Below are 27,715 nucleotides of genomic sequence, written 5' to 3'. Positions count from 1 at the left end.
GTTCAGAGGAGGGCAACCAGGATGATCAGGGGTCTGGAAACAAAGCCCTATGAGGAGAGACTGAAAGAACTGGGCATGTTTAGATTTGTAAAAAGAAGATTGAGGTGAGACATGAAAGCACTCTTCAAATGCTTGAAATGCTGTCACACAGTGGAGGGCCAGGATCTCTTCTCGATCATCCCAGAATACAGGACACGGAATAATAGGCTCAAGTTACAAGAAGCCAGATTCTGGCTGAATATCAGAAAAAACTTCCTGATTGTTTGAGCAGTACAGCAATGGAACCACTTACTTAGGGAGGTGGTGGGCTCTCCCACACTAGAGGCCTTCAAGAGGCAGCTGGACAACCATCTGTCAGGGATGCTTTAGGGTGGATTCCTGCATTGAGCAGGGGGTTGGACTTGATGGCCTTATAGGCCCCTTTCAACTCTACTGTTCATTCACCCATTAAGATAATCACACAAGACATCATCCTTTGCCCAACCTGATGGCCTCCATCAGCAAGGTCTCCTTGCTCCTATTAATTTTCTCAGAGCTTAATAGGAAGCCAGTCTGCACTTCATAATCTCTTCTTAATTCAAGCCCTTGGCCCTGGAACAACTGAAATAGAAATGAGCATAGGTAGAATGCATTACCCTCATTATCAAAGGCAGCTCAGAGATGGAGGATTCCAGTTCAGAAATCACAACTTGTCTGCTAGGGTGTTTAATGAACACTAATATGACTTGTTACTCCATGGCCTTTGAGACACATGCACAATATGTTGTGCAATTGCCCATCAAACCCTTTTCTCAAAGCCATTTTAAGAGAAATTTACATAGCTGCAATTCCATACTCGCTGATAACTGGGCCCTGGTTCCTGATGCCCAGATACTGGTGGAGAGGAAACTTCAGATGCAGATGTGTATGAGGAAAAATTATCTCCTTTCCACACTTTAAAGTGAATTTTCTTTGGCACAAAATAAACAAAAATAGTACTGTAGATTGAAAAACAAAACAGCAATAAATTGCAAAACCTTACTGATTTGCAATTGCATAGTTAATTTACTACCTGTGGGGCGCTGGAAGTGAAACTATCCTTTTCTTCCCTTTTTAGGTCAAAATCACAGCTACTCTGTACTTCTGCAACCTTCCTTTGTATTTTAGAGGGGTGAAGGTGAATCAAAGTGTGTCTGGGGGAAACTACCCTACTCCCATAAGAATAAGTAGGTGAAACAGGGAATTTGGGTCTCTTTTGCTTCAAAGGAAACAAACAAGACACACATGGGTGCCAAGCAACAAAACTTAAGGCAACAGAGCATAAATGGGAGAACAGCCTTGGAGTGGGGGTACAAAAAGAGGTGAATCTCTTCCATGGCACCCATCTACCTGGCATGTCTCAACTGCAGTGTTTACAATGGCCCTATCCAAACACCTCAGGGTCTTAAGTGCATTTCTGTTTACAATTCCCCTACAAAACCCTTCAACTTTTCCAGCTGCTCAATATCATCCTCCCATTCTGCCAAACAGTTTTTCTCAAATGATCACTCCTTGAACCCTTCCACAACTCTTTAATTTCATGACTGGCATCAAGCATGAGCACCAGCCTCACATCTCACCTATGTGCACATTTCACAAAGACGCACATGCGACGTGCATGGTCTGACTGTCACACACCATGGCTGCAAAAATACCAGACACCTGGCTGCCTGGACGCCTACACATTTGAAACCAGCTCCACAACAATGACTCCTAAGAGGATTTGAAGTATTTCCCCCCATCTGCGTTACACAAAGGGATGGGCTCCTTTCTTTGGAGGTTTCCTGCTACCTGAGCATTTCTGCGTCCTGTGCAACACTGGCCCATTCAGAAGTTTTCACTGTATGCATAGCATTTGCAACTTCAGGCAGATTCCTCTCTGCCAGCCCACTCGTTTCCACGGAGGGCTCAGTTTTTTCAGACCTACATCCTGGGGAATGTGGCCCACAGTTCAGAAACCTCCCAATCACCAGTTACTGTACACAAAGAGATATGAACAAGACAGGCAGTGCTATACTTCAGCCCCTCTGGGGTCTTCTCTCTCACATCACCGAGCAGCTCTTGGCCCGGTCTTTGCGGATCTCAGAGTCAGTCAACAAGTCCGTCCGTCCAGGCACCTGCGCAATCCGTTTCAGCCCTCGCTTTGAGTTGCTGCGCTTGAGGTGTTTGTGAACGTGGTTGATGGACGCCAGTGTGGTCACATGGAAAACATCCCGCACGCTGTTCTCAGAGACCTTGGAAGAACACTCCACGTATGCCACGGCACCCAACTGCCGGGCAAGAATGCTGCCCTGTGTGGGGAAAAGGCATCAACACCTTAGGCCAAAATTCACCCCACAGCCTTTTCCTTGTTTTCATAAGCATTGATCTGTAATCTCCTCCCCTCCCTTCCATTCTGCCAAAACACGCCTCCTCCTAAAACTATTTATTTTTTATTTATTTATTGTCACAGCATTTCCCCAATACTAAGCCATCATTCCCTGTGAGATGCTCTCCACTGCCCACCTCCCTCAGACACCACTACCCAATGTGTTTCTTTTACATCACAGCTAGCTGCTAATTTTAGCATTTTTCCTAGGTGGAGAAAGAAGAAACGTTTTTTTAAAAAATATTAATTGAGGGGGGCTGGCATGTAAAATACAAATGGTGAGAAGAACTCTGGTGTTTGTTTTGCATCTTGACATCCGTAATGCATGAACTGCTAGACTGGCGCCAAAAGTGTATTGAGCTCAACACCTTAAGCTGTCCCCCGAGAAGCACAAGCAGAGCTTCAGTCCTGCATCCGGTGCCTTGAGGTATCAGCCTTTGAATGTACAAGTTTGGATCTTTGTTCATCTAGGATGCTGTCCCGGTTGTTCTGTTGTCCACAGGCTGGCTGTTTTAAAGCATCTACAGCAAACAACGAACTCATATAATATTGAAGCCTTATGAGCCTATACAGGTTGAGAAGATATTTTCTGGCTTCAGATTTATTATCAGCCCTGAATAATATGGATTGTCTCATTTTCTTAAACCGCCTGTAGTTATCTGCCCTGTGGACCTTTCTACTGCCTTGTACTTACATCCTGCTGGAAAGCACTTCTGTGGTTATGTTGGGGTGGAGTGGGAAGTAAAACACAATACACACTGGCACATTATCTGTACATTGTTGTGTGCTATGGCACAGGACACGGTTTATATGTACTGGAGACATGTGATCAACTGTAGCAGTGCATGTGTATGCAGGTGTCAGATGCAACAATCTGCACACCTTCAGATCTTGAACCCAAACCTTTGGCCACTGGTCAGTTTTTAAATGGGACAGGTGCTGGGGTTCATCAAGTCTGCCCAAATCTACAGCCTTCTATACCAGTGACGTTCCCCTTAATCCAAGGTCCATTTATTATTTATTTCAAATAAGTTCATACCAGCTCTAAAGTAAGAGACTCATTTAAAAATAGTAAGGGAGGGAGCTAGCAGAACCTCCCATAGCAAGGCATTCCATAAGAATGGGGCCATCTCAGAAAAGGCCCTCTCCTGAGCCCACCAACCTCACAGATCTTACTGGTAGGTATGTTAGCGGGGCCCTTGGAAGGACGACCTATACCAGATTCATACGGGTATAGGTTGTCCTTCAAATAACATTGTCCCAACAGTTTGGGGCTTTAATCAGCACTTTAATTCGGGGCTGGAAACACATTGTGGACTCTGCATCTGCTGAAAGTCAACACTTCTTTATTAATTATATATCTTGGAACCAAGCCCTATGGTTTAAACCTGGTGAGCCCAAGCTCTGATTAAAAACAAAAGAGAACACCTGCTCGTGTGTGACGGGGATAAGGCGCTGTTTGGAGAGTTCCCGCAAAGTGTTCAGGTCAGTGCGCATATCCAGTTTGCAACCCACTAGTACCACCTTGGCACCAGGGCAGAACTCCTGTGTCTCTCCCTGCCACTGTCAGAGAAAAGAAGGAGGAAACAAAGACACAGTTAAAGCCGTTGACAAAGGGACGGGCTCAACCCTCCTCTGCTTTGCGCACTGCCTCCTACATTCACTTTTTTTAAGCTGTTAAGCAGTTGGTAGTGTTTTCTATCCAATGCCAGATGCTATATGTCAGCAGCAAAGGAGAAAGCTGCATTCCAGGCAAGAGGGAGGCAATGCTTGCCAATACGTAGTGCATAAATATGAGATGCTACGCTTTACAAAATTTAGTACGTAAGCTTTCAGGCAGGGCTATATTACTCCTTTAAAAAATTGTACAGTAAACTAGTGGCTTCGGCAGTTAAATAAGAAGTCGGTGGAGGACAGCTTCTTTTGTTCAGTGGCAATGACTCAGCTCTTTGCATATTATTTATTATTTAAGGTTTTTTTTTAACGCATTTTTCCATTATAAAATAATCCCAAAGTGAGATACAAACAACAAAACAAAGTAAATAATATGGCACTGACAAAGAACAAAAACAAACAAAAAAACAAAGGAGAACAGTAACAAATAAAGAGCAATTTACATCATGAGGCAAAAGAAAAGAGAAAATATTCTCAGGTTGCCTCCTGGCAGAGGGCTCCTAGAGCTACCAGTCGAGAGACATTGTGGAGCTATTACAACTTTCCTTCCCTAGCAGCGGGGGGTGGGGTGGGGGGCAGTGACAGGGGTCAGGAATGTGGTGACCACTCTCCACTTCTTGCCTCCTCCCACCTCCCCCAGCGTCCCCAGACCTTAATCTGTTGGAGATTTTAAAAAATAAAATAAAGTGGAGCAGCACTTCATAGCCCCGCTGCGCCACTTCTTCTTCCCTGTGACATCCTCCACTGTTGCTAGGGGGGGGGTGGCTGCACAGGCTCAGAATGCCCCCCCCCCAGCTGCTGAGGTTCTTGGAAGGCAGGAGAGGGTCCAGAACAGCTGGTAAAGGGACAGCGTCAGAGCCTTGAATAACTTTTTGCATCTCCTGCTCATGATTAACAGAAGCAGAGTAAGCCATGAAAAGTAAGCCAATACAGGCAAATCTGCTTATTTACGTAGTTTATACAGATTTCGGAATTCAGCTTTCTTGGCACAGAATTTGGGTCACCTTGGTGGCTCCCATGGGCTCTAGTTCAATCAAGTTTATAAAACACTGTGTACTCAAAAGTCTCAAGTGATTTCTCCTCCCCTCTGGCCTTACAAGCTGTGTGAAGCCAAAGCTCTGAGGAAATCAAAAGCCAGTTCTTATTTTGCATCCGACAGGCAGCAATTATGAGAATTCCCCACCCTGATGTATCTGCATCTCAGCCTGGGGGGCAAACACCGCTTTTAAAACATCCATATTTATTTCAGTATCAAAAAAATCTTGGCTTCTAGTTCACAGTGCCGGAGGCTCTCTTCTTGCCATACAAGCCTGTGAAATGTGCACTGGAGGAAAGTGTAAGATGGCTCAGAAGAGAAGTCCTGAGGGGCTCCCATCTGTTTTAAGCACTGCATCAAAAAACTCACAAATTTCCACAAAAGCTGTAGCAGAGCCACACTGGAAGTGAACAGCATGGAGTAAAAATGATGACAGAAACAATTTGCTGGAACGAGCATGGGTGGTGTGCAGACTTTAAAGCAAAGAGGCCCGGGGTCTACACAAGGTCACTGAGCTGGGACAAGGTGAGTATTTGGGGGAAGGTTCCAAGCCCAAGGCATAACTGCCAAGCAAGTTCCAGTCCCAGCACCACTTTTCTTTCTTTTTTAAAAGATAAATTAAGCACCACTCACACAGTCCTACAACACCAAAACGTCTGGCACCAGCCAGTCTGATCTAAAAAACAGGAAGCTAAAGTTTCCATCTTGCCAGGCACTTTGGGTCCTTTTCACTATGCTGGCCATGATCTACAGCTGGCACAAAATATCCCACAGAAAGTTGTGTAAACCACAAAGTGCAAGAACTAGGTCTCTTATTCCTGCCATGCAGTAAATTTGTATATGGTGTCACAGTTCTGTTTGCAGTTGCTTGTTTTTGCATGTGGATGGCATCCCCTGGATAACAGCATTTACTTGTGTCAAACACACATCCACAAGCATGAGGACTAGAGACTTGCCCCTTTGAACAACCACAAGCCAAAATTCCCAGGAACACAAGATCCACAAAGGACACCATATCAGAAGCCAAAGCCTACAACCTGTGGCACAACTGCAATTTTAGAGTAAACTAGAGTTCCTACTTTCTTTCCAAGATAGTGGCTATGAAAAATTGTTTTGCCATCAGCTCCTCAAAGTTTCAAGATCCTCTTCTCTCCCATACTATAACATCCCAAACTCCTGATTCACACTGCAATACCCAAACCACACCAACATATTTTAGCTAGCTCACCTTTTTAAGGACACTGTCCAGGGTTTCAGGGCGGCTAATGTCGAAACAGATGAGAACAGCATCTGAATCAGGATAGGCAAGGGGGCGCACGTTGTCATAGTATGTTGAGCCTGCATGAGGAAAACACACACCTTAGCTTCGTCTTGGAACTAAACATGGTATTTAACATTTAACATAGAATTATGCAATCATAGAATCCTAGAATAGTAGAGTTGGAAGGGGCCTATAAGGCCATCGAGTCCAACCCCCTGCTCAATGCAGGATAATAATCTGTATTATTCAGATATACCAAAGTAATTCCAAACTACATACACTTTAGGAGTTCACACAAAGTTGGCACATTTTTAAAATTAGTATCTGGAGGGACTGAATTTTTTAATTAGATTTTAAAGGACCAGACCTTAAAATCTTGTTGATAAACGTTTACAGTAAATGATAAGTATTAATGCTATATCTTGTTTTCAGTTGGATTGTTTTAAAAACTTGTAAATCTAACCTGACTGAGAAAGCTGTTTTAATTAAGAGATGCATATCAGATCAGGAGAATGTTTAAATGTTGTTGTTTTTTGCACATAAATTTGCTTGAGTATTTTCCCTCCCAATTCATTTCATCTCTCTTAGGTAAGGCTATCAAGCCAAGTCTAATTCTGTCTAGTTGCAGATGGTCATGCACCAATGTAAAGACTATTTGCTCCAAAGCAGCAAGAACTGCAGTACAGTGAATAGGCAGTTGACCTCACATCTGGAAGATCCAAGGTGTCAGCTACCCTAACACCACTAGTGTTTTAAAATAAGGGCCTACCTATCAGCACTGGATTGCCAAAACAGTTCAGGAACAAGGCAAGAATCAGATTTACATGCACACACAAACAGTGAAAGCTAGTCACACTTCTCTTCCTGCCTAGGTTCCCCAAAGTCCTAGAAGGAAAACCAAAAGAAGAACAGCAGTAGTTGTGAGCATATCCGGATCTTCTTTTCTGCTACCAAGCAACCATCAGCCCCGCATCTGGGAATGAGAGGGGAGGGCCTCGCAGTTCCTACATTTTAAAAGATATCTTGCATCTCTGTCTAGTTCCAAGTCATACAACAGGCACACTGAATGGCCTCGATCTCCCTTCCCATCTATAAATGGGAATAACAACTGGTCTTAAAGGGTTGCAAGAACAATTATAACAATGATTGAAACATGCTTTGCACATTCAACATACTAGGTAAGTAATTCACAGCGGCCACAGGCTGGAAGACAGGGGAAGAACAGCCCTTCTGTCTAGCATGATGGTAGGAAGCCTGGCGCAGACCCACCCACCTTCTTTTTCAGCACACAGAAGAGATGCTAGCATGCAGAGCAGAGGCCATCAATTAACAGGCTGCAAAGATAGATTCTGCCCAGGCAGTTCCCGCAACGATATGCACCATTCACTCCTCTCTGATGCAGCGGGAGCATGAAGTTAATGACCTGTGAATGTTCCAGTTTGGGGCACAGTCTGGGGGCAAATCCTAAATGCCTCAGTAAGCAGCAATGGAATCACAGCACAAAAGCATGGTTGCAGATTTCAGCTCGGCTGCATGAACAGAGTTCAGATTCCTGGAAGGGTGGAGGAAGAGATGCTTCCTTAGGGTGCAAGGGAGAAGGGGGTAACAGATAGGTAGTCTCTTGTTGCGCAGGCTGGAACTGCTACACACTTTCCCTTACATGAACAGAAAATATCCGCTTCTCCATAACAAGGGTAGAGAGCTTGCCAGCCCAAAATGGAAGAACTGCTGTTGGGTGGCTAACAACAGCTTATGGCAGCCAGGAGCAGCCCTTCATTTCTAAAGAGAGAAACGCTGGGGCACAAACCTGCTAGGTGAACATGAGGTCTAATCTGCCACCTGAATTATATAGGAACCAATTATGGTTACACAGTGATGAGAGAAAGGCACCCCGCAAATGCTCAGAGACACTCTATTGCCATTGCCAACACTGCAGGACTGAGCTTCGGTACCAAAAGCAGAAGAACTGAAACGAGCAGGCAAGTGCCTCGCTCCCCTCCCCCTTCTGTAACACGGAGTGCAACGTATTCATGTCCTGCCCTTACAACCATGCTTGGTATTTCCCCACTTCGCCCTCCTTCTCATTGGCTGCCACTGACAGTGATGGGTAAATATGGAATGTTATGACATTAGAATAAGGAGGAGCAGCAACACCTGATATTTCAAACAGGGCAGGGGAGAAGACAACAAGTGGTTACTGTTTTGGGGTGCTCACCATAATGTCTAAAACTTTCCCATTGTTGCAGAAACTGGTGCAACGGTTAGGCAGTGCTCTCCCCAAACCGGATGCCACACTAGTGTCCCAGATCAGCCAAATCATCACCTTCCTGCTAGGCCAAGGACTGCAATAAAAAACAGCAGTCCTTTCCACCCAAAATGGAGGCAATCCCTCCCTCTTTTCTAGTACAGTTCCTTACACAGGGACAATTGCTCAGCCCAGTTCAGAGAGGAGGAAACTGGGGGTGGGACCCAATGGTACCATACTGCTAGTGGCCAGCTCTGCCGGTTCCTGGTGAGCGCATGGCCAGCCCCTACCGCCAGCAGTGGTGATGTAGTGCTTCCAGGGGCAAGCCCCCAAATGACCAGAAATGCACTTTTCTGGAAGGGGCAGGTCGTACCTTTCCGAAACTAGCATGGGGGCTTGCCCTCAGAAGTGCTGCATTGCCACCCCTGGAAGGGCCGGCCACGCATGCACCAGGAACCAGCGGTTCTGGCTGTCAGCGTAGGGCACTGTTGGAACCTACCCTGGATGCCCACACCCACTCTTGGCACCTTGTAGAAAGTAGCTATGCCACAACCTGATCAGAACAGCCAAAGGGCCAGAATATCTGAGATATTATACACCGCAGTCTGCTGTGCAGGCTCAAGTTCACAAAATCCAAGAATGACAGAGGATAGGGTGGGACTCAAGAAGCCATCTATTCTGACTAATCTCCCACTGCCTGGCAGAATCAGCCCCACATAAATCAATCCAGATCTCTGTATGCCACTAGCAAGAGGGATGGTGCTTCTCAAGGGAGAGCCATTTCCATGGTTTTCTTTTATCTTTCACAACTTTGAATCCGGGCAGGGCCCAAGGCTTGGGGATGTGTGGATGGGGGATGGGAGCGGGAGCAAGTCTCATTTTGATGGCACATTACAAGTCTTATCTTTACCCCCACAACAACCCTGTGAGAAAGTTAAGCTGACAGAGTTTAACTCTGTCAGACAACATGTTAAGCCACGGTTAGGCTGCTAACCCTGAGTGTGTTTAAACTGTGGTTATGTCGCCACAAGGTTACGAATGGTTCACACAACATGCTGAGTCACAGATCACACGACACACTAAGCCATAATGTTTAGCTCAAAACGCTTAGCCACTATGGCTTAGCGTGTTGTCTGAACAGGGTCATAGAATGACATGCTCACAGGCATTTGGTATACAGACCTACAATTTGACCCAATACAGCACTTTACTTTCTAGCTAGAGGAAAGAGGAGTGTCATGGCTCACACCTGCTTCAAGACTGAGCTCTTTGAAGGCCTCCCTCTCAGTACTGCACACATCCAGGATGCGTCTAGACAGAGGGCTCCTAGCACTACCAAGCAGAAGGCATTGGGCTGCTACCCTGTCTCTTCTTATTCAACAGATTTCCCACAGTAAGAAAAGAGATGGAAGAAGCTGCAAAAAGCAAGGGAGGGCTACAAGTAGAAGACAACAACCTCTCGACCCCCCATAAAATTCTGAATGAGGCCAGGCAATGGTGTGATAACAGCCCTGTCGGGAAACACCCTCAGACACATTGTATTACTTCACATGTTCTAAAAGGACAGACCTACCACTGAAAACAAAATTAAGGTCCGGTCCCCCTGCCCCAAACCCTATCAAAATCTCACAAACCATTGTGCCACATACACTGCACCATTTCAAAATTGACAGCAGCACCCCCACCCCACCCAAGATCTTCTTCCTTAGCCTTCAATATTACACCCTCAGGTGGAAGGAAAGGCATCACCCTGGTGCAAGCTTGCCCTCCACGGCCCCACCCCCAAAATTCAAAACAGCGTGAGGAAGGCCAAACTGTTGATCCCCACACAAGGATTTGCCAAGGGCGAAGTAAAAGCAGCAGGCGTTTTTAAAAGGCTGTTGTTATTTTTAAATGAGGCTGAAGTACCACCAGTAAATGAACAGGATTTTATTTTTCAATTTATTACATTTCTATACTGTCCAATAGCCAAAGCTCTCGGCAGTTCACAAACCTTAAAATCTTAAAATACAATATGATAAAGCAATCTAAACCCTCAAAAAAATTAAAACAGAATAAAACCAAAGTAAAAAACCAGAATAATAGCCAGCAACAGTGTAATGATCTAAAAACAACACCACATGTGGACATGACAATTTTCCCAAAGGCAATAAAATCCAAATTTCTCCCCAGCACAAGCTTGACAAAGAAAGACACCCCCTCTCCCGCATTATCTGAAGAATGTAGCCAGGCTGGATTTCCTAGAAGCAATCAGGGTGGGAGATGTCAAGAGAGAACCCCAAAGTCCATCTGAAGCTTCTGTAAAGGGTCACCCTCCTCTTTTTTTCTTTATTTCGTTTAAAGACAGTAGCTCTGTGTTTTTAACAGTTGCTTCACAGGCAGAAACCAGGTAAGATTTTCCCAGTATTGAAACGTAGCGGTGGGAAAATGTCACCTGTTGGCCTCTGCCAGTAACACCAACTGTTGAAGGCACAAAACCCCAGTCTACTGAAAAAGTGGCAGCCCTCCCAGGCTTCCTCCCCTCCCCACAAAGAGAAAGAACAGAAAAGAAATGGAGGAAGAAGGCAGGGCCCCTGCAGCCTCCACAGAGGGCGCATTGTGGCAGGATCCATTGTTCCCCACAGGCTACAACCCAGTTGGTTGCACTCCAACAGCCATTCCAGGATTCGGCTAGTGATGTCATGGCAACATCACATGCAAATTTCTAGTAGTGAGGACTTCCATTTATCTGCTAAGCCAAGGAACCAAAAGGAGCTCCTGGCGATATACTGTATGGACAAACTGGAATGCCAACTGCACTCTAGACTGCAGGTTCCCTTTCACCAAAGCATCCCACAAGTAGGTCCCAGAAAAGACAGCCCCCTCCCCAGACTCAAAGCTTGCTGCAAAAGTTGGGTCTCTTCACATGCACTTCATTTTTATAGCCCGCTTCAATATTGCTTGCTAAAGCAATATTGCTATGCCTACGTAACAGAAAATGCAAACTAAGAGCTGATGTGACAAGAATCAAGAATCGCTCCCTCCAATACCCCCTTTTACTCATACGAATGGTAGTAATGGGAGGTCCAAAGCCCTACATGTAGAATGCAGATTGCACACCCTCCAAGCCAGGATCATGGCACACTGATGTTCTGTAAAGCACCTGGCACGTAACGGAGCACAGCCCTTTCCCGCCTCTTCTTCCCAGAATAGTGGAGGGTCTACCACCCTAGTGCAGCCCCTAGCTCTGAAACTGGGGAGTGAGCAACAACACAGGCACCCTCATTCCCCCCTGCCCCCGCCTCAACCGTCACTTTGTTTCTTTAATCTCACTGACATTCCACTTCACATTCTTTCCAAAAGTGGGGGATCCTTTATCAGAAGCTGCAGGTTCCCACCCTCCTATCCAGTCCAAATACTTCCTAGAAAAGGGAGGGCTAAACAGCAAGAAATAATTCCAGTGTCTTTTCACCATGTTTGGAGTTAGAAAAACAACAACTATGCAAGATGCATAAAGGTGCTTTAGCCAGGGCTGAATTTCTAGGGTTCAAGCCTGTCTGGAATCATGCTTTTGACCTGCCTTCATCAAATTCCACATGTACAAGTTGACTGTAGCTAATCAGTGGGGGGGGGGGGGAAGCACTCCCTACATTATCTACAAATATCTTATTTTCCTATTACTAGTTCACTTGATCTGGGTCTGAAGTGTAGCATTAAGAATAGTAGAGTCGGAAGGGGCCTATATGGCCATCGAGTCCAAGCCCCTGCTCAATGCAGGAATCCAACTTAAAGCATCCCTGACAGATGGTTGTCCAGCTGCCTCTTGAAGGCCTCTAGTGTGGGAGAGCCACAACCTCCCTAGGTCACTGGTTCCATTGTTGTACTGCTCAAACAGTCAGGAGGCTTTTCCTGATGTCCAGCTGAAATCTGGTTTCCTGTAACTTGAGCCCATTATTCCATGTGCTGCACACTGGGATGATCGAGAAGAGATTCTGTCCCTCCTCTGTGTAACAATCTTTCCAATATTAGAAGAATGCAATCACGTCTCCCATCAGTCTTCTCTTCTCAAGTCTAAACATTCCCAGTTCTTTCAGTCTCTCTTCATAGGGCTTTGTTTCCAGACTCCTGATCATACTTGCTGCCCTCCTCTGAACCCCCTCCAGCTTGTCTGCATCCTTCTAGAAGTGTGGAGCCCAGAACTGGATGCAATACTCAACATGAGGTCTAACCAGTGCTGAATAGAGGTGAACCGCTACCTTGTGTGATTTGGAAGAGATCTATTAGTGCAGCCCAAAATAGCATTTGCTTTTTTTGCAGCCACATCACACTGTTGGATCATATTCAGTTTGTGATCTATAACAATACCAAAATCCTTCACACTTATAGTATTGCTGAGCCAAGTATCCCCCATGTTGTAACTGTCCATTTGGTTTCTTTTTCCTAGGTGTAGAACCTGGCATTTATCTTTATTAAATTTCATTTTGTTGTTTTCAGCCCAGGGTTCCAGCTTATCAAGATCACTTTGAAGTTTGCTTCTGTCTTCCAGGTTATTAGCTATCCCACCCAGTTGTGTGTCATCTGCAAACTTCCCTGCACCTCCTCATCCAAGTCATTAATGAAAAGGTTGAAGAGCACTGGGCCCAGAACTGAGCCCTGCGGTACTCTGCTCGTAACCTCCCCCCAATTTGAGAAGGTACCATTGATAAGCACTCTTTGAGTCCGATTCTGTAGTCAACTGTGGATCCACCTAATAGTTGTTCCATCTAGCCCACTTTTAGCTAGTTTGCTGATCAGAATGTCTTTGGGTACTTTGTCAAAAGCTTTGCTTTTTTTCTTTGATCATATATCTGTACATTCCATATCAATTTAGATACAAATTACAAGTTTCTGCCTTGAGTTGATTCCCCCTTAATATTACTGTCCTCCTATCCACTCCAAGTGTCTGTATATAATAACGGAGGTGTTCTCCCCTCTTCTTCTTTATTCACAAAGCCAATAAACTTCTTCCAGGCCCCCACATAATTGTCCTTGCACTTTCCTCATTTTTTCTGTCATTTTTTCTAGAAGGGCCATCTGTCAAACCCTTTGATACCAATTATCAATGTGAAGCCCTTTTCCATCCTTCCAGTGCCTGGCAATCAGCCATCTTGCCGCCAGTAGAAGGTGGCTTATTACATCTTTGTCTGACAGTTTATTGTCCAGTCCTTTATATAAATTTAACAATGCTAGGTGGGAGGATGGATGAACCCATTGTCCAATTATTGAGCTAATCTCCTGGAACACTTTGTTCCAGAAAATATTCACCTTTGGGCATGACCACCACATACGTATAATCGTCCCGACTCCCGAACAACCTCTCCAACATTCTGGGGATGTCCCTGGGCTCATCATGGAGATTTTTCTTGGCATCAGATACCATCTGTGTATCAATTTTAACATTAATTCCCTATTTTTATATGATATTGTATTAAATGGGCATCTATCCCACAGGGCATTCCAAACTTTTTCCTCAATTTGGATTCCTAGATCAGTTTCCCAGACCATCCTAAGTGGATCCTTTGTACCAATTTCCTGAGTTAATATCCACTTATACAAATTTGAGCTCAAACCTTTTGTAACTCCTTTGTATCCCACCATCTCTTGTTCAAATGCTGTTAAATTCCTAGTAGCCACAGTTTGTAATTCTGGCCGAGAGAGGAGTGCCCATGCTTGTGCAATTTTTATCCATTGTTCTTTCTCCTCTCCTAGTTTATCTGTCAGTTTTTCTAGCTTAATCGATTGCCCATTTTGGAAGAAATCCCTAAGGCGATAAAGTCCTTTGGATTTCCACTTAAATTTTTCTCTGGCTGTTAGTCTATCTTCAAATTCTGGGTGATAATAAATCGGAGTTAGTGGTGAGAGTCCTGGTGAAAGAATTCCCATCCTTGCTTTCCAGACTTTCATAGTGGTTAACGTGAATGGGTTCTGCACCTGTTCTACCCGTCTAAGCATGTGTTTCCTAAATGGCCAAGAACAGAGGGGGGTTCCTGCACTCTTTATTCCTTCTATTTTCACCCATTGTTTGGACATATCTTCTTCCATCAATGGAATAATGTGTTTCAGTTGGTTAGCATCATAATATCTTATCAAATTGGGGATTTTCCATCCGCCATTCACCCATTGTTTGTATAATAATAATTTGCATATCCCCATACTTTTAGTGAGGGGGGGAATGCATTTAACTGCTTCTGCCATTGTTGTATTTGCTTTTTTGAGATCCAGACTGGCAGTGTTTGAAATAGAAATAAAAGTTTAGGAAGTGAAATCATTTTAATAGCAATTAAGCTGTCTGAGGTACCCAATTGTTGTAGGCAATTTCATGCCATCCTTTAAAACCAACACCTCCTTATAAAGCCCTAATGTTTGGGTTCATTTTCCTATTGGGCTAGCACTTAATTTCTAACTCATGAAATGCTGAAATTCACAGGCTACTTCACAGGCTACTTCTTTAAAGTCAGGTCCTTTGAATCTGGTTGATGGTCTCATGTCATGAGAGGAGAGCCTCCTCAGGCACACTCTCTTCTGTTATCACTTCACGTATTCCCAGTCTCAGGGCTCATCTACATCAAGCAGGATATTCCACTATGAATGCGGTATGAAAGCGGTACATAAAAGGAAGGAGCCACACTACTGCTTTATAGTGATATTGAAGTGCCCTGCAGGATCTACACTACTCCTTTATAGCGGTACTGAAGTACACTGACAACTGTTGGGGCCCATGACACATCTACACCAAGCAGGATATAACACTATGAACGTGGTATGAAAGCAGTATATGGTATGTGTCATGGGTCCCAACAGTTGTCAGTGTACTTCAATACCACTATAAAGAAGTAGTGTGGCTTCTGCCTTTTATATACCACTTTCATACCATTTTCATAGTGGAAAATCTGCTTATGAGCCCTTAGATTCAAAACAGGTTTGTAGCAGCTCAAATTAAACCCGGCATTGAGGATTTTGGATGAAGAGTTACACTGGAATGCTTGTTAACTTTTTATGATATTCTCTTCTCCAGCCCTGACCTGATAAAGTCCTTTTCAGGAACACTGCTCTTTCCACGAGTAATGGCATCCCTCCCTTCTGCTCTCAACACACCATGACTTGCAGCCATCCATCAGTATAAGTACAAAGCTTATCCAAGCAATTTCAGCAGCCATATACATTCTCTGGGAACCGAAGAAGAGGAGTGGGGGAATCAATAAGTTGTTTCCCCTGCCTATAGTTCTTCACCAATCTCTGAAGGGCACCAAGAAAAACAAAGCCCAGCAATTTTTCTCTCTTAGCAAGTCAGCACTTTAAAAATCTGAAGAAAATAAATAAATAAATAAATAAAGTACAATACGACCAGTGAGTTTGTTCAGGGGTATGGAGACTTTTTTTTTAATGTCACAGAACTTTTTGCCTGACAGATTGCAAATTACTTAAAAATGAAAATATTGTTTTTTCTGTGCCCTCCACAAACTAGCAAAAGAAAAGAAAATTCACGCCTGACGAAATGCTTTGCAATACTCGAAAGAATAATACCGTATATAATATTCCAATAAAAGACTTCTTTTACTTTGTATTTCCAATCCCTTTGGGACAAGACAACCACCAACACCTTAGCAGGGCCATCTCTGGGATTAAACAGATGCAACATTAAAAGCATGATTGCATTTAACAGGTCTAGCTTTTCCCCTCTACGTAAGACCCACAAGGGGAGGGGGGCACTGGAGAGAATCATGAGGCCCGATTGGCGGCTACATTGATTGCATTTCGACGCCAAGTAAAAACATGGCTTTTTAACAAAGCCTTTGATGGTTAAACTCACTGGCACATTGTTTTAACTGTTTTAACTGCATCTATTGCTTTTAAATTATATATTGTTTTAACTTGGATTATGGTTTAATTTGTTTTTAACTGTGTATATTTATTGTTTTATACTGTAAGTTTTTATCTGTACGCCGCCCTGAGATCTTAGTGATATAGGGCGGGATATAAATATTTTAAATAAATAAATAATCAATACCATAACACGCACGTGTGTGTGTGTGTGTTAATCTCTCCCCTGCCATGTTCCTTTCCAGGGTTAAAAACATGTCCATCCTCCATCCCCCTGCACCAACCAACCTCCCTCCCTCCCTTTGCAAAGGCTACTATTTAGAAAGGGTTAAAATTGACACATTAAATGCAATCATGCATTTAACATCACATCTAGTTAGGCCCTCTATCTTCCTTCAAATGCCTCCTCAACACTCACCTCTTCCATGATACCTTCAGCTTAACTCCTTTGTCTTCCATTTATCCCCTACTAAAACAAACCCTAGCTGCATTTTTCTCACTTCTATTCTTTAACAAGCTTTGTCTTTCCTTCTACTCCTCTATTGACAGATTTACTGTCAGCTCTTTGGGGCAGGTGCTAGTCTTTTAAAGATTTTACCCTGAAAAGCACGATGTATCATGATAGAACTACATAAATAACAAGAATGAACTATAATGCAAAATACAAGCCTTAGCTAGAGTGGGCTTTATCACGGGGTGAACCCCGGGATTGTCCCTGTGTGTCCACATGACGCACAGGGGATCCTGGGATCAGGGAGGGATGATCCCTCCCCATTGGGCAAGTTTTTTCCGCGGTCCTGGGCTGAGGCCGAGACTGTGGAATGTGTGGCCTGTGGCCACGATTACTCGCCAGGAGCGCTACGCCCTTCGGGGTTAGGGTGGGGGTAGTGGGAAAAGTAGTTAATTTTTTTTAAAAAAAAAAATACCTATAGCGCACGGCTATTCATGCACTCATTCCTCTTTAAAAATAAAAAATGGTGGGCGCGATGCCTCTCTTCCTGAAGTCATCGCACCTCACATGTAAATGGAGGAGGGGTCTCGCGTTAATCACAACGCGAGATCTTCCCTCCTCCGTCGCAGACTATAAGGGAGGTCTAGCTAAGGCCACAGTCTCAAAGAGTAGAGTCAGGATGTCAGTTTATTTTCAGCTCCCAACCTACCCCAGCCTTCTGGGTCTTCATCAAAGTTTATTCCATTTATTTCTTGAGTTTATATCCCTGCCAGTGCAGCAGACAATGCTGAAGTTGGTTCTCAGTTTCTTCTTCAGCACAGTAGCATAATAAGGAAGTCTGCATGCCTCATAATAAACTTTAGACTTCCCCATATCATATTGCTCCATGATCAAGAGTTAGTCCTCTTAAACCAGCACTCATTGAAAGCACTGTTTTTATGCAACATGTTTATACCTATGCCCTGAGATGACATTTAGGAGTAAGGGACTAGCAATTTTGAACCCAGAAACAAGCCTGAAGCCACTCTAAATGATAAACCACCACAATCAGGAGACTGTGCCCTGTTTCCTTCTTACTTTAAAGCCAGTTTGGATGCTGTCAAGAAACCGTAAGATGTACTGAATTCATGGCAAGGACCATCACCATGCGTATTTCCAAACTGCACTTGCCCTGAAAAAAAAATACTTCAGGCCGATGAGGTGGGTGGCCATACCACATCAGCAGAAGTCACAACATATTAAACATTATCCTTCCAGTAATTAGATAAATGTTTAAATGACATCCAAGCTTTTTCACTTACAGAGCAAATATGGGAGTTCAGTGGAAGACAGGCTGAGTAGATTTTTTTGTTGACATTGTTTTACATGAGCTAGAATGCATGGTGGCAGTTGTAGATCAACACATTTGGAGAGCACCAGGTTCGAGAAGGTTGGTTTAAACTATCGCTGGTGGTAGCGGCAGTTAAAAGCAGAGAAAGCATCATTCCATGAGAGATGCATGTGTTGGTGTGCTTGCAGGGAAAGAAAATAATTGGCTGGGGTCACCACACTTAGGGTACAATCCTATGCATGTTTAGACAGAAAGACGTCCTACAACTCCCAACGTGCCCCAGCCAGCCATGGTGGGCTGAAAGATGCTGGGAGCCGTAGAATGTCTTTCTGTCTAAACATGCATAGGATTGCACTCTGAAGAGCAAGTTACATAAAAGTGAAGCTTGGCCCAGACATACTACCCCGGCATATCATACAGGACAGTATGATTTCAGTTAGCCCAAAGCCTATTTGGCGGTTCACACCATACCTTTATTCATTTCGTTGTATATTACCAATTGTTGGTGTTGGGGCAGCATGCTTGAGAGTGATTTGTGCAAAACTAAACTACTGGGCTGGACATGATGTTATGGAGTCTTGTAGGTTGCCCAAGGTTTATTTCAAGGTGCAAAATTTCCAAGCCCTTATTCCTAATTGTGGCCTAGGAGCATCACATATTATATTGTCCAAACACAACATTTTATGCCTGGGCGAGTGCTTGTGCATATCAAAGAGGCCCACTTCTACTCATGGAAGTGTATGGTATGTGGGGGTCCAAAGCTTATTTTGAGGTATACAGGCATGTGACCTTCAATTTTTTTATTCAGGCTGGTATGTTGAATAAGGAACCGCAGACCTTCAGGTGGACCTTCAGGCAGACCTTAGATTCAGGTGGAATCTAAGTTGAACAGAGTGCAGGACCAGCCCATGACATTGAGCTGCCTGAGGCACAGCAGCATATGATGCCACCCAACACACACACACACACACACACACACACACACACATTCTACTCCCAGACTATGGAATGGCCTGCTGGAAGAGATTTGTCAACTAAATGCTCTCTCTAAGGCAGCTGTAAAGTCTAGTCTCTTCCAGCAGGCCTACCCAGATGAATTTTAAGAAGTCCAATTATTATATTGTAGCGGTTTTATATGTTTTTAATTAGTTTTATGCATTTGATTTATATGGTATTTTTGTATTAAATGTTGTTCCCCGCCTCAATCCAGAGGGAGAGGTGGGTAAGAAATAAATATTATATGAAAGGATGCATCGTATCGAAAGCTAGCCAAGTTATTTTCACTGTAAATAAACTTTTGTAAATATTCCATCTTGAAGATTGCCTGGTTCTACCTTTGCCTTTGACTTCTTTTTACTCCCCCAAGTTATTTTGACACCTGAGACAGAACTTCCCACAATAACATCCCCCTCTCCGTAATGGTAAAAATGCAAGAATACTACATTAAGTAACTAAACCATTTGCTGCCCTTTCAAAATCAGCTGCCTGAGGTGGCCACTTCACTTTACCTAATGGTAGAACTGGCTCAGAGTCAGAAAGGGGCAGCTCGGAATTAAGGGCTAGAGCAGGGGTGGGCAACTTGTGGCCCTCCAGATGTTTTGGGCTACAGTTCCCATCATCCTGCACCATCGGCTCTGCTGGCTAAAGCTAAAGGGAGTTGTGGGACAAAACATCTAGAGGGCCACCAGCCCTGCCTTTGAGAGAAGAACTGCACTGGCACTTAGACCCTGTAACCCTTTGTGGCCCTACCCATGTAGCCAGCAGCCATGGTGAAACTCCAGCCTCCCAAGGGGCTTCCGCCTACAAGTGTCTCGGGAGAAGGAGAGCCATAAAAACCAAAGGGCACAATAGCATAGATGGTATTCCTCATTGGCGAGGGAAGAAAAGAAATATCTGCCCTTTAATACTTCCTATACTCGTTAGTACTTCATATGGTCTAAATGGGACAGAAAGAGAGAAACTACTACATCTATTTATTTATTGCATTTCTATACTGCCCAATAGCCGAAGCTCTCTGGGTGGTTCACAAAACACGTGATACCTCAGACAAAAGAGCTCTGCCTTAGAAATTAAAAAGCTGCAAGATGCTGAGAAATTTTAGCTAAGAAGTGACTGACGGTTTCCTTTTTCAACCTGCAATATAAAAGTCAGGTTGTCTTCTAGGGTGACCATATGAAAAGGAGGACAGGGCTCCTGTATCTTTAGCAGTTGCATAGAAAAGGGAATTTCAGCAGGTGTCATTTGTATATATGGAGAACCTGGGAAATTTCCTCTTCATCACAACAGTTAAAGATGCAGGTGCCCTGCCCTCTTTTGAATCTGGTCACTCTAGTATAGCTCCTGCAGCTTTAACTGTTGTGATGAAGAGGGAATTTCATTAGGTTCTTCATATATACAAATGACACCTGCTGAAATACCCTTTTCTATGCAACTGCTAAAGATACAGGAGCCCTGTTGTCCTCCTTTTCATAGGGTCACCCTAAGGGAAGGAAAGAAGCAACCCACGCCTCTTTACAGGAATAGTGGGAGAGTTTTTCTTTAAGGGGCAGGACAGGGTGGGGCCGTGTTTATGAAGGCCAAGCTTAAAAAGTTTCATTTGTGGTAAGGCTCCAAACTAGGCTTTACTCTGAAAACTCTGCTCTTTGTTTGTCTCTGGAATAATTCTTAGCACGCAAATATGAAGAGTGCAGAGTGCAATTCTCAGGAATGTGTGAAATAATAATAGAAGAGTGAGCAGGAACAGAGGTCTTCCTTGACCAGCAGCAGCAGCAACCTCTCTCTCCATTGTCGGGGATTATAGATTCCACTTTGAGGCACATTGGAGATCCAGCACATCTTAGAAATGAAAGCACAGAACATTTCTGAAAAGAAGCACTTGCACTGAACGGTTAAAAAGGGGGGAAGCTAGCACCAAGATGCACTGTGTTTACATTCTATTTATCTGCACTTCTGCTCTATTCTGCCTCAGGAATCTGTGTGTTTTGCCCAAGGCAAGAAACAGATCAGTTACAGCCATCCTTTTGTGTTTTCCGAAATGGAGATCAGCCATTGCTACTGCTTCTGCTTCCCAGAATGCATTGTTAGGTATAATTTAGGGTGATCATATTTTGGAAACCAAAAAGAAGGACAACATGGCCGCCCCCAAGGGTGTGTGCCCACCAATATGTCCAGCCCCCCAAGGGCCGTGTCCACCAACATGCCCAGCCCCCAAGGGGGTGTGCCCACCCAAACATGGCCTTGGTCACATGTCTGATTTCACAGCACACAATTAAAACAAACCTGTTCTACATAACATCTTAATGCTAAAATCACTGGAATAAAGAATAAGTGAGACATTAAACTTATCTGAAATTAACTTCACTCATTTCCAGTTTTGTAGCTTTTGCTATACTCTGTGGGATACAGTCTCCCCTTCCCTCAAATATCTTTTCTGACTGCAAGTCCTTTACTGGATTACTATAGTCTAACCTTTCCTAACATTTAACACTCTTTCCCCATCACCTTTCTCATATCCATTCTCACATATTCAGCATACTGCTACCACTGAACAAATGAAGTAGTTGACAAGTACAGAAAAATCTAGTACAACAAACAAGCAAACAAGCATTCAGAAAGAGTATAAAATACTATTACCCTGCAAACATTAGCCATGGAACAAAATGGACTAAAGGCTAGCACCTCTTAGCTTGTTTCAGCTTCAACCAGACATAACAGTCAAAAACAACTAAGAAAAACACACCTACCTCATTGACATAGCAATACTTAATGACAAAAATGTTGCAGAAAAGGAAGAGGAAAAGAGAGAGAAATATACACCACTAGCTATGGAAGTTAAAGAACTATGGCAACAGGAAAAAAATTACAGTTATTTCGTTAGTCACATCAGTCACCAGCATCACTTCATATATATATTTTTAGAGAAAACCTACATGTACACCAACATCAAGAAAGCAGTCATACTTGAAACATGTTCAATAGTCAGGAAATTTCTGAATCAGTAAAAGACAGCATGAGTAGGCAAAGCCATGTTCATCTAGAAAAAACACCACGAGCAAGAAAAGAGAGATAGATTATGATGATGATGATGTTAATAATAATAATAATGGCTATCCTGTAACTTTAAAAAAAGATTTTATAGAAGGATGAACAATTATCAGCCATTGTTACAAAATATAAGTCATGCCAATTATAGCAAACAAATTGGAGAGGAAGGTCTATAGGTCAAAATGCATTATTTAATAGGAATATCACCTCCAAATCATCCCCCACAAGTCACACACAGAAAACTACAGCCCTCCCCCACCACTCAATGCAAACATGCACAAGCATTCATTCATAGTCAAACACCCCATGCACCCCATTCAGACATCTATACACATTGCCAGCACGTGCGTACCCCACCCACAAATTCAGATCACCCACTCCAAAAATAAACATGCACACATCCATTCACTCAAACACCCCATGCAGACATGAATACACACACTGCTAGCACGCGCGCACCCTCCCACACACACACCTGCTGTTTCTTCTTCTCCTTCTCCTCCTCCTCAGCTGGCAATCGCACCAGCCCAGGGGGAGAGGGCTAGATTGCGCTTGGGGTGGGGGTGAGCTGGAGGACGGAACATGTCCTCTGCCCCCCCCCCCCCCGGGCCAATTTCGCCTCTTTCCTGCGCTGGGGGGAGGCAGGGGCTGCTGCACGCATTCCTGGAAGTCCAAGAACGCATGGACCGGCCCCCAGCCCCAGTGTCACTCTAGGCTTCAGCTGCTGCATGCTCCCTGCCCCGGGTGGTGAAAACTGAGCCGCCTAGTTCGGTGCTGGGAGACGCGTTCCCAGAAGTTCCAGCTCCTCCCCCCAGTGCCGATGCAGGCCTTCTCCTGCGCAATGGTGCCAGAGCGCAGGAGAAGCCTAGATCGGCGCTGGGGAGAGGAGCTGGAAGATGAGTTCTGGACTTCGGGAACACGTCTCTCCCAGCCTTTTCCCCAGTGAATTTGGGCCCAGTCACATTTTTCCCAGAGGTCTCTGGGGTTTCCCGGTGCATCTGGTCACCCTAAATCTGATACCTGCGGCTCCTAGCCCTTGGCTGATTTTCAGACTGAAAATCTCCATTTTGAGACTGGGTCTATCTATACTGCAGGCCTCATGGCTAATTTCTTGGATTTTATTTTTTCCCCATCCCCCCCCCTTTTTTTTTTGCCTTTCAAGACCTGTGAAGAACTCAAAAGCTCACATAATTGTGTGGAATTATGGTTGGTCCTAATAAAGGTATTACTCAACTCTGGATTCCGCCCCCCCCCCCAATAGGCCATTTTGTTGTTTTTCATTTACACCATTACACCTATTTCAGTCTTGCTGCTAGCTTTAGAACACTTGCAAGATAAGAGCAGAAATGTATGTGAGAATCTTTCAAAGCAGAGAAATAGAATAGCAACTGCAAATCCAAAAGCAGGAAGATCAAACCTTGCTTCTCCATTCCAGGCTACAGCACTGCAGGGCAATCAATTAAGCAATAACATCAGTAATCCCCACTCCTCCTTGCAGTTTCTGTGCTCAGAAACACTCCCAGTCAGTTACTTTGGACAGATTACCAAAAACAAAACAAAAGAGTTCGAATTACAGGGGTTCTCTATACTAAGCAAGCCAAGCGCTAGAACTATCTTGCTGGATCAGCCTGAAAGACCATCCAGCCTAGAACTCTGAGCAGGACTGTGGAATTGGTTCATGAGTTGGAAAAGTGGTTGGAGGCTTTAACATTGTTTTACTACTAGCAGCTCATTCCAGGCTGCACGGCATGTGTGCCTCGGTGTTCAAAATCAACCTTTCCCGTAGACTAGCACAAGCCCTTTGCACGAGCTGTAGCAGATCAGTCTCTGCCTAGCAATGGTTTGCCAGATGCCTCCAGTGAAGCTCACACACAGGGCTCAATTGCTCGTTCCTAACATCTGGTAAACAGAGGTATCCTTATCTCTAAGCATAGCTTTCAATCATTAGCTCATATAGCTAATAGCCACTGGTAGACCTGTCCTCCAAGAATTTGTCGCCAGTCTAGCTGAATCCACTATCATTAGTAAGCATTTCTATAGCACTTTTTATTTGGCCAGACCGCCAAGCCTTTGACTGCAGCTCACTAGCTGAGCTCTATTAGCCACTGAACGTCTTCCAGCTTTGGACAATGCTTGTGTTTCTGTTCAATGCTAGAAGATGCTGGACCTTGATGATTTTGTGCACCACTCTGGCCTCCCACAGCAGGAGAACTGTTTGCTTGCTTCCTCCTCCCACAGCCAAAGGAAGAGACGTTATTTTCTCTGCCCAAACAGAAGAGTCTTTCTGCAGCCTCCCAAGTAGCCACGAGCAATTTTGCCACAGCTGCACCACACACAACAGAGCCCTTTGCACAATCCTAACAAAGCAGATGAGAGAGACTGTGCCAAGGGAAGGGTTTGACTATGCCAATCACGATGCTGTAAAATTAATGCATGCAAAGCTGAAACCGAAACAGAACAAGGGAGCACTGGCAGTTCAGATTATCCTTCTCCCACCCTCAAAATAGCAACATTTATCCCACACATCATTGTGGTTGAAGCACTGCAGCTGCTGCGGCTGCTCTGGACTGGAGCACCAAGGCCCAAGCACAGCAGGTTTTATTATTATTATTATTATTTATTTATATAGCACCATAAAGAAAGACTTGCGAGTTTTAAACGTAAAAGGCAACTTGTGAAAAGGCAATAAGGATGAGCCCAAGAATGGCCTAAAGAAAGCTGCCCCCCTCAAAAAACCTTGGCAAGGAGTACATTGTTTCTTTTTGCATGTAAGAGAATAAGGAATTGGGCCTTCCTCCCTCACATTCCTCTCAGGGGCGAGGCTGCCCATGGATCAGTGGCTCAATTTTCTGCTTCCTTCTTTCCTGGCCTCACTTAGAATCTCAGAATTCATTCTGTACCCTCTCAATGGTAATCTTAATCAGGTGCTAGCAGGAAACAACATACAAAGGCACAGAAGATATCACCGCAGAGTTGAATTATGGGGGCAGGCGGGAGGACTTAATGAAATTGCAGTGAAATCATGCTTCCTCTTCGCTTTCTAAAACTAACAAACATAAGAGAACCAGCAAAAATGGTAAGGGGGCCAGCTGCCCCTGTAATTCAAACACTGCTTCAGGGTAGAACCCAGAGAAATGTATCTGCAGCATTCTAGTAAAGATAAACAACTTTATATGAGATGGATTTTAGGCCAGATTCAGCACCAGAACTTGGCAAGGCTTAGCTCTGGAACAAGTGTATTTTTGAACATTTGTAGAAAAAAATTCCCTCAGTGTCAGCTACCTACAAGCACACACTAAAACAAGTGGTTTGATTTGTACCACAGATTACAATAGTTCAAGACCAGAATTCAAGTGCCAGGGCTCAACTGTGAAATGAATGAAGTCATAAGAAAGAGCACATGTAAAATGTCTTTCCATTACTGCATTTGAGATTAGGGAGAAAAGAGTTTCCAGAACACAGCACATGATTCTAGTACAGAGAGAATGCTGGGAAACATAACAGCAGAAATACAGATTGCATCAGTACTTCTGATGCTAAGAGGAAAAGGGGATTTAAAATCCTTTGTGGCAGTGGCAGCAAAATGAAAAGTCTGACAAACATTTAGCTAATGTGCTGTTATAACTATAAGAAAAGAAAGCATCTCTGAACATATGCAAAGTACATTTTTCCTAACCAGGTAATTTAATCAGGGAGAAAAGCTTTTAGAGAAAAGTGTATGGCTTCCAAGTAGGCTTAAACACAGCCATTTTTAAAAGATAAATATTTTGGGGTGGGGGTCAAGGCTTCTTGAATCACTCTTCTCTCTTCTGCTCCTATAAAGTGAGGGAGTATACATTTGAATAAACAGAAACATGGCAAGAAAAAACCTTCAACCCAGGCAGGCAGAATTCACACAAATCCAAGTTCCAGTATCCTTCCCTGACAGCAACTGTAGGGCTGAACTGGAGTTTAATTCCAGAGCCCCCCAAATGCAAGCTCTCCATTTCTCCCCACTTACCTGAAGTGTCCCACATGTTAAGTTCAATGCGCTGCTTGTCAATCTCAAAACTGGCGGTGTAGTTCTCAAATACTGTGGGGACATAGTTCTGCACGGGAGGGGCAGTGGGAGACAACATGATGCATGAAATCGGAGATGTACTGTTCATTTGGAAGGAAATAGTCTTAGTTACTTAAAACGTGCATTTCTGGTGCTCAAATCCTGGAGTCCCTTTCCTCCTAATTTGAGATATGTTGGCCCTGGCTGTGTTTACTTACTGGCAAACGAGAGGCACTCTGGACATGCTTACAGGCACATCTCCTGTCCAAGGGCTGAGCCCAGGCATTAATAATACGTCCCGGGGCCTTGAAAACCCCATTAGTCCCTTTGTGGTGATTTTCATTCCTCACAGGCAGGCTGTGCATCCCACTCCCTGTTCCTGGTGTCTTGCCTCCTGCCCCATCTCCCCAGCTGCAAGGTGTGTCTGCAGACACCTCGATTCTTCTTCCAGCTTTCCCCGGCCTGAATCTGGCTCCCTAAATCATCACCTCAAGCTCGGAATCCTCCCCTACTTTTCTCAAATGACCTCCTAAGTCTCCCTGCTCCCCCACCCCACGTGCTGTTACTCTAACCCTAAAGTCCCCTTGAACCTCGCCACTGCACAGAGAATCCCTTCCAGGACGACCCCATACCTCCATGAAACGCGCCCGCTCCCGGACTCTCATTCCACAGTCTCTGACTGCGCCCCTAAACTAGCCACCCCCTGACTTGCCTGTCCCCCACATCGCTGCTCGCCGCCAGCAGTCTTCTGCTCGACCCCGCAGCCTGCCTACACGCCTGGACCACGTCCACGGCTCGCTCGCTCTCCCATTGCAGCAGCTCCAGCGCGGCCCCCCCCCCCCCGTTCCTAGGGCTGCCTGCGCCCCTCCACAGCCTCTCTGCTCCAGCCGCTCCCCGCGCCGATCTACAGCATGACCTTCGCAGCCCCGACGCCGGGCTCCGCAGCCCCGGCCGGCGCCTCGGACTGCGCCCCTGCTTCCCTCGCCTGCCTAGGTCCCTCCTCCCGCCCTTCCTTCGAACTGCCCGCCGCGCGGCCCCTGCTCTGCCCCGACTTTGGGCGGCTGCCCGCCTCTCCCCTACCTCGGGGAAGGCGTCCTTGGCGAAGACGTGCAGCAGCGCCGTCTTGCCGCACTGGCTGTCCCCGACCACCACGATCTTGCAGCGCGCCAGCTGGCTCTCCATGACGCCCTCGCGGCAGACTGAGCGGCGGCCCCGACGCGCTGCCTACCAGCCCCGGCGCCGCGACAGCCTCGCGCGCCCGCCTTCGCGCTTGCAGTGCCGGGCTCCGGGCGCCGCCGCTTTCCGGCTGCTGGCGCCGCTCCGCCCTCCGAAGCCCCCTCGCGGTGGCCCTGGTGCGCCAGGTAGTGGCGCTCCGTCGCCTGCAGGGGCGCTGCGGAACGGACGCCCCGG

General features: G+C 45.0%; 2 protein-coding genes across 3 annotated transcripts in view; one reads left to right on the top strand and one right to left on the bottom strand.

Annotated features, from left to right (window-relative positions):
• PIP4K2B (phosphatidylinositol-5-phosphate 4-kinase type 2 beta) overlaps positions 1 to 27,715 on the top strand; it is a 453,863-nt gene that overhangs the window by 409,031 nt on the left and 17,117 nt on the right. The window lies entirely within an intron of this gene.
• Positions 349 to 27,527, bottom strand: RND2 (Rho family GTPase 2). The gene is made up of 5 exons (XM_063132347.1): positions 27,386 to 27,527; positions 26,267 to 26,354; positions 6,325 to 6,434; positions 3,815 to 3,949; positions 349 to 2,309 (listed from the first exon to the last, which is right to left on the bottom strand). The coding sequence occupies exons 1-5, from the start codon at positions 27,485 to 27,487 to the stop codon at positions 2,061 to 2,063; spliced, it is 684 nt and encodes a 227-aa protein (XP_062988417.1). The 5' UTR covers positions 27,488 to 27,527; the 3' UTR covers positions 349 to 2,060.

This window comes from Elgaria multicarinata, chromosome 1, assembly GCF_023053635.1.
Source record: "Elgaria multicarinata webbii isolate HBS135686 ecotype San Diego chromosome 1, rElgMul1.1.pri, whole genome shotgun sequence".
NCBI lineage: Eukaryota > Metazoa > Chordata > Lepidosauria > Squamata > Anguidae > Elgaria > Elgaria multicarinata.
Note: the sequence above shows the minus strand (reverse complement) of the source record. Positions and strands in the feature narration are given on the sequence as shown.

Coding starts and splice junctions, on each gene's coding strand:
- RND2 (XM_063132347.1), bottom strand. CDS start 27,487: ATGGAGAGCCAGCTGGCGCGCTGCAAGATCGTGGTGGTCGGGGACAGC. Junction 26,355..27,385: donor CCAAGGACGCCTTCCCCGAG/GTAGGGGAGAGG, acceptor CCTCCCGTGCAG/AACTATGTCCCCACAGTATT. Junction 6,435..26,266: donor TAACATGTGGGACACTTCAG/GTAAGTGGGGAG, acceptor TTCCTCATGCAG/GCTCAACATACTATGACAAC.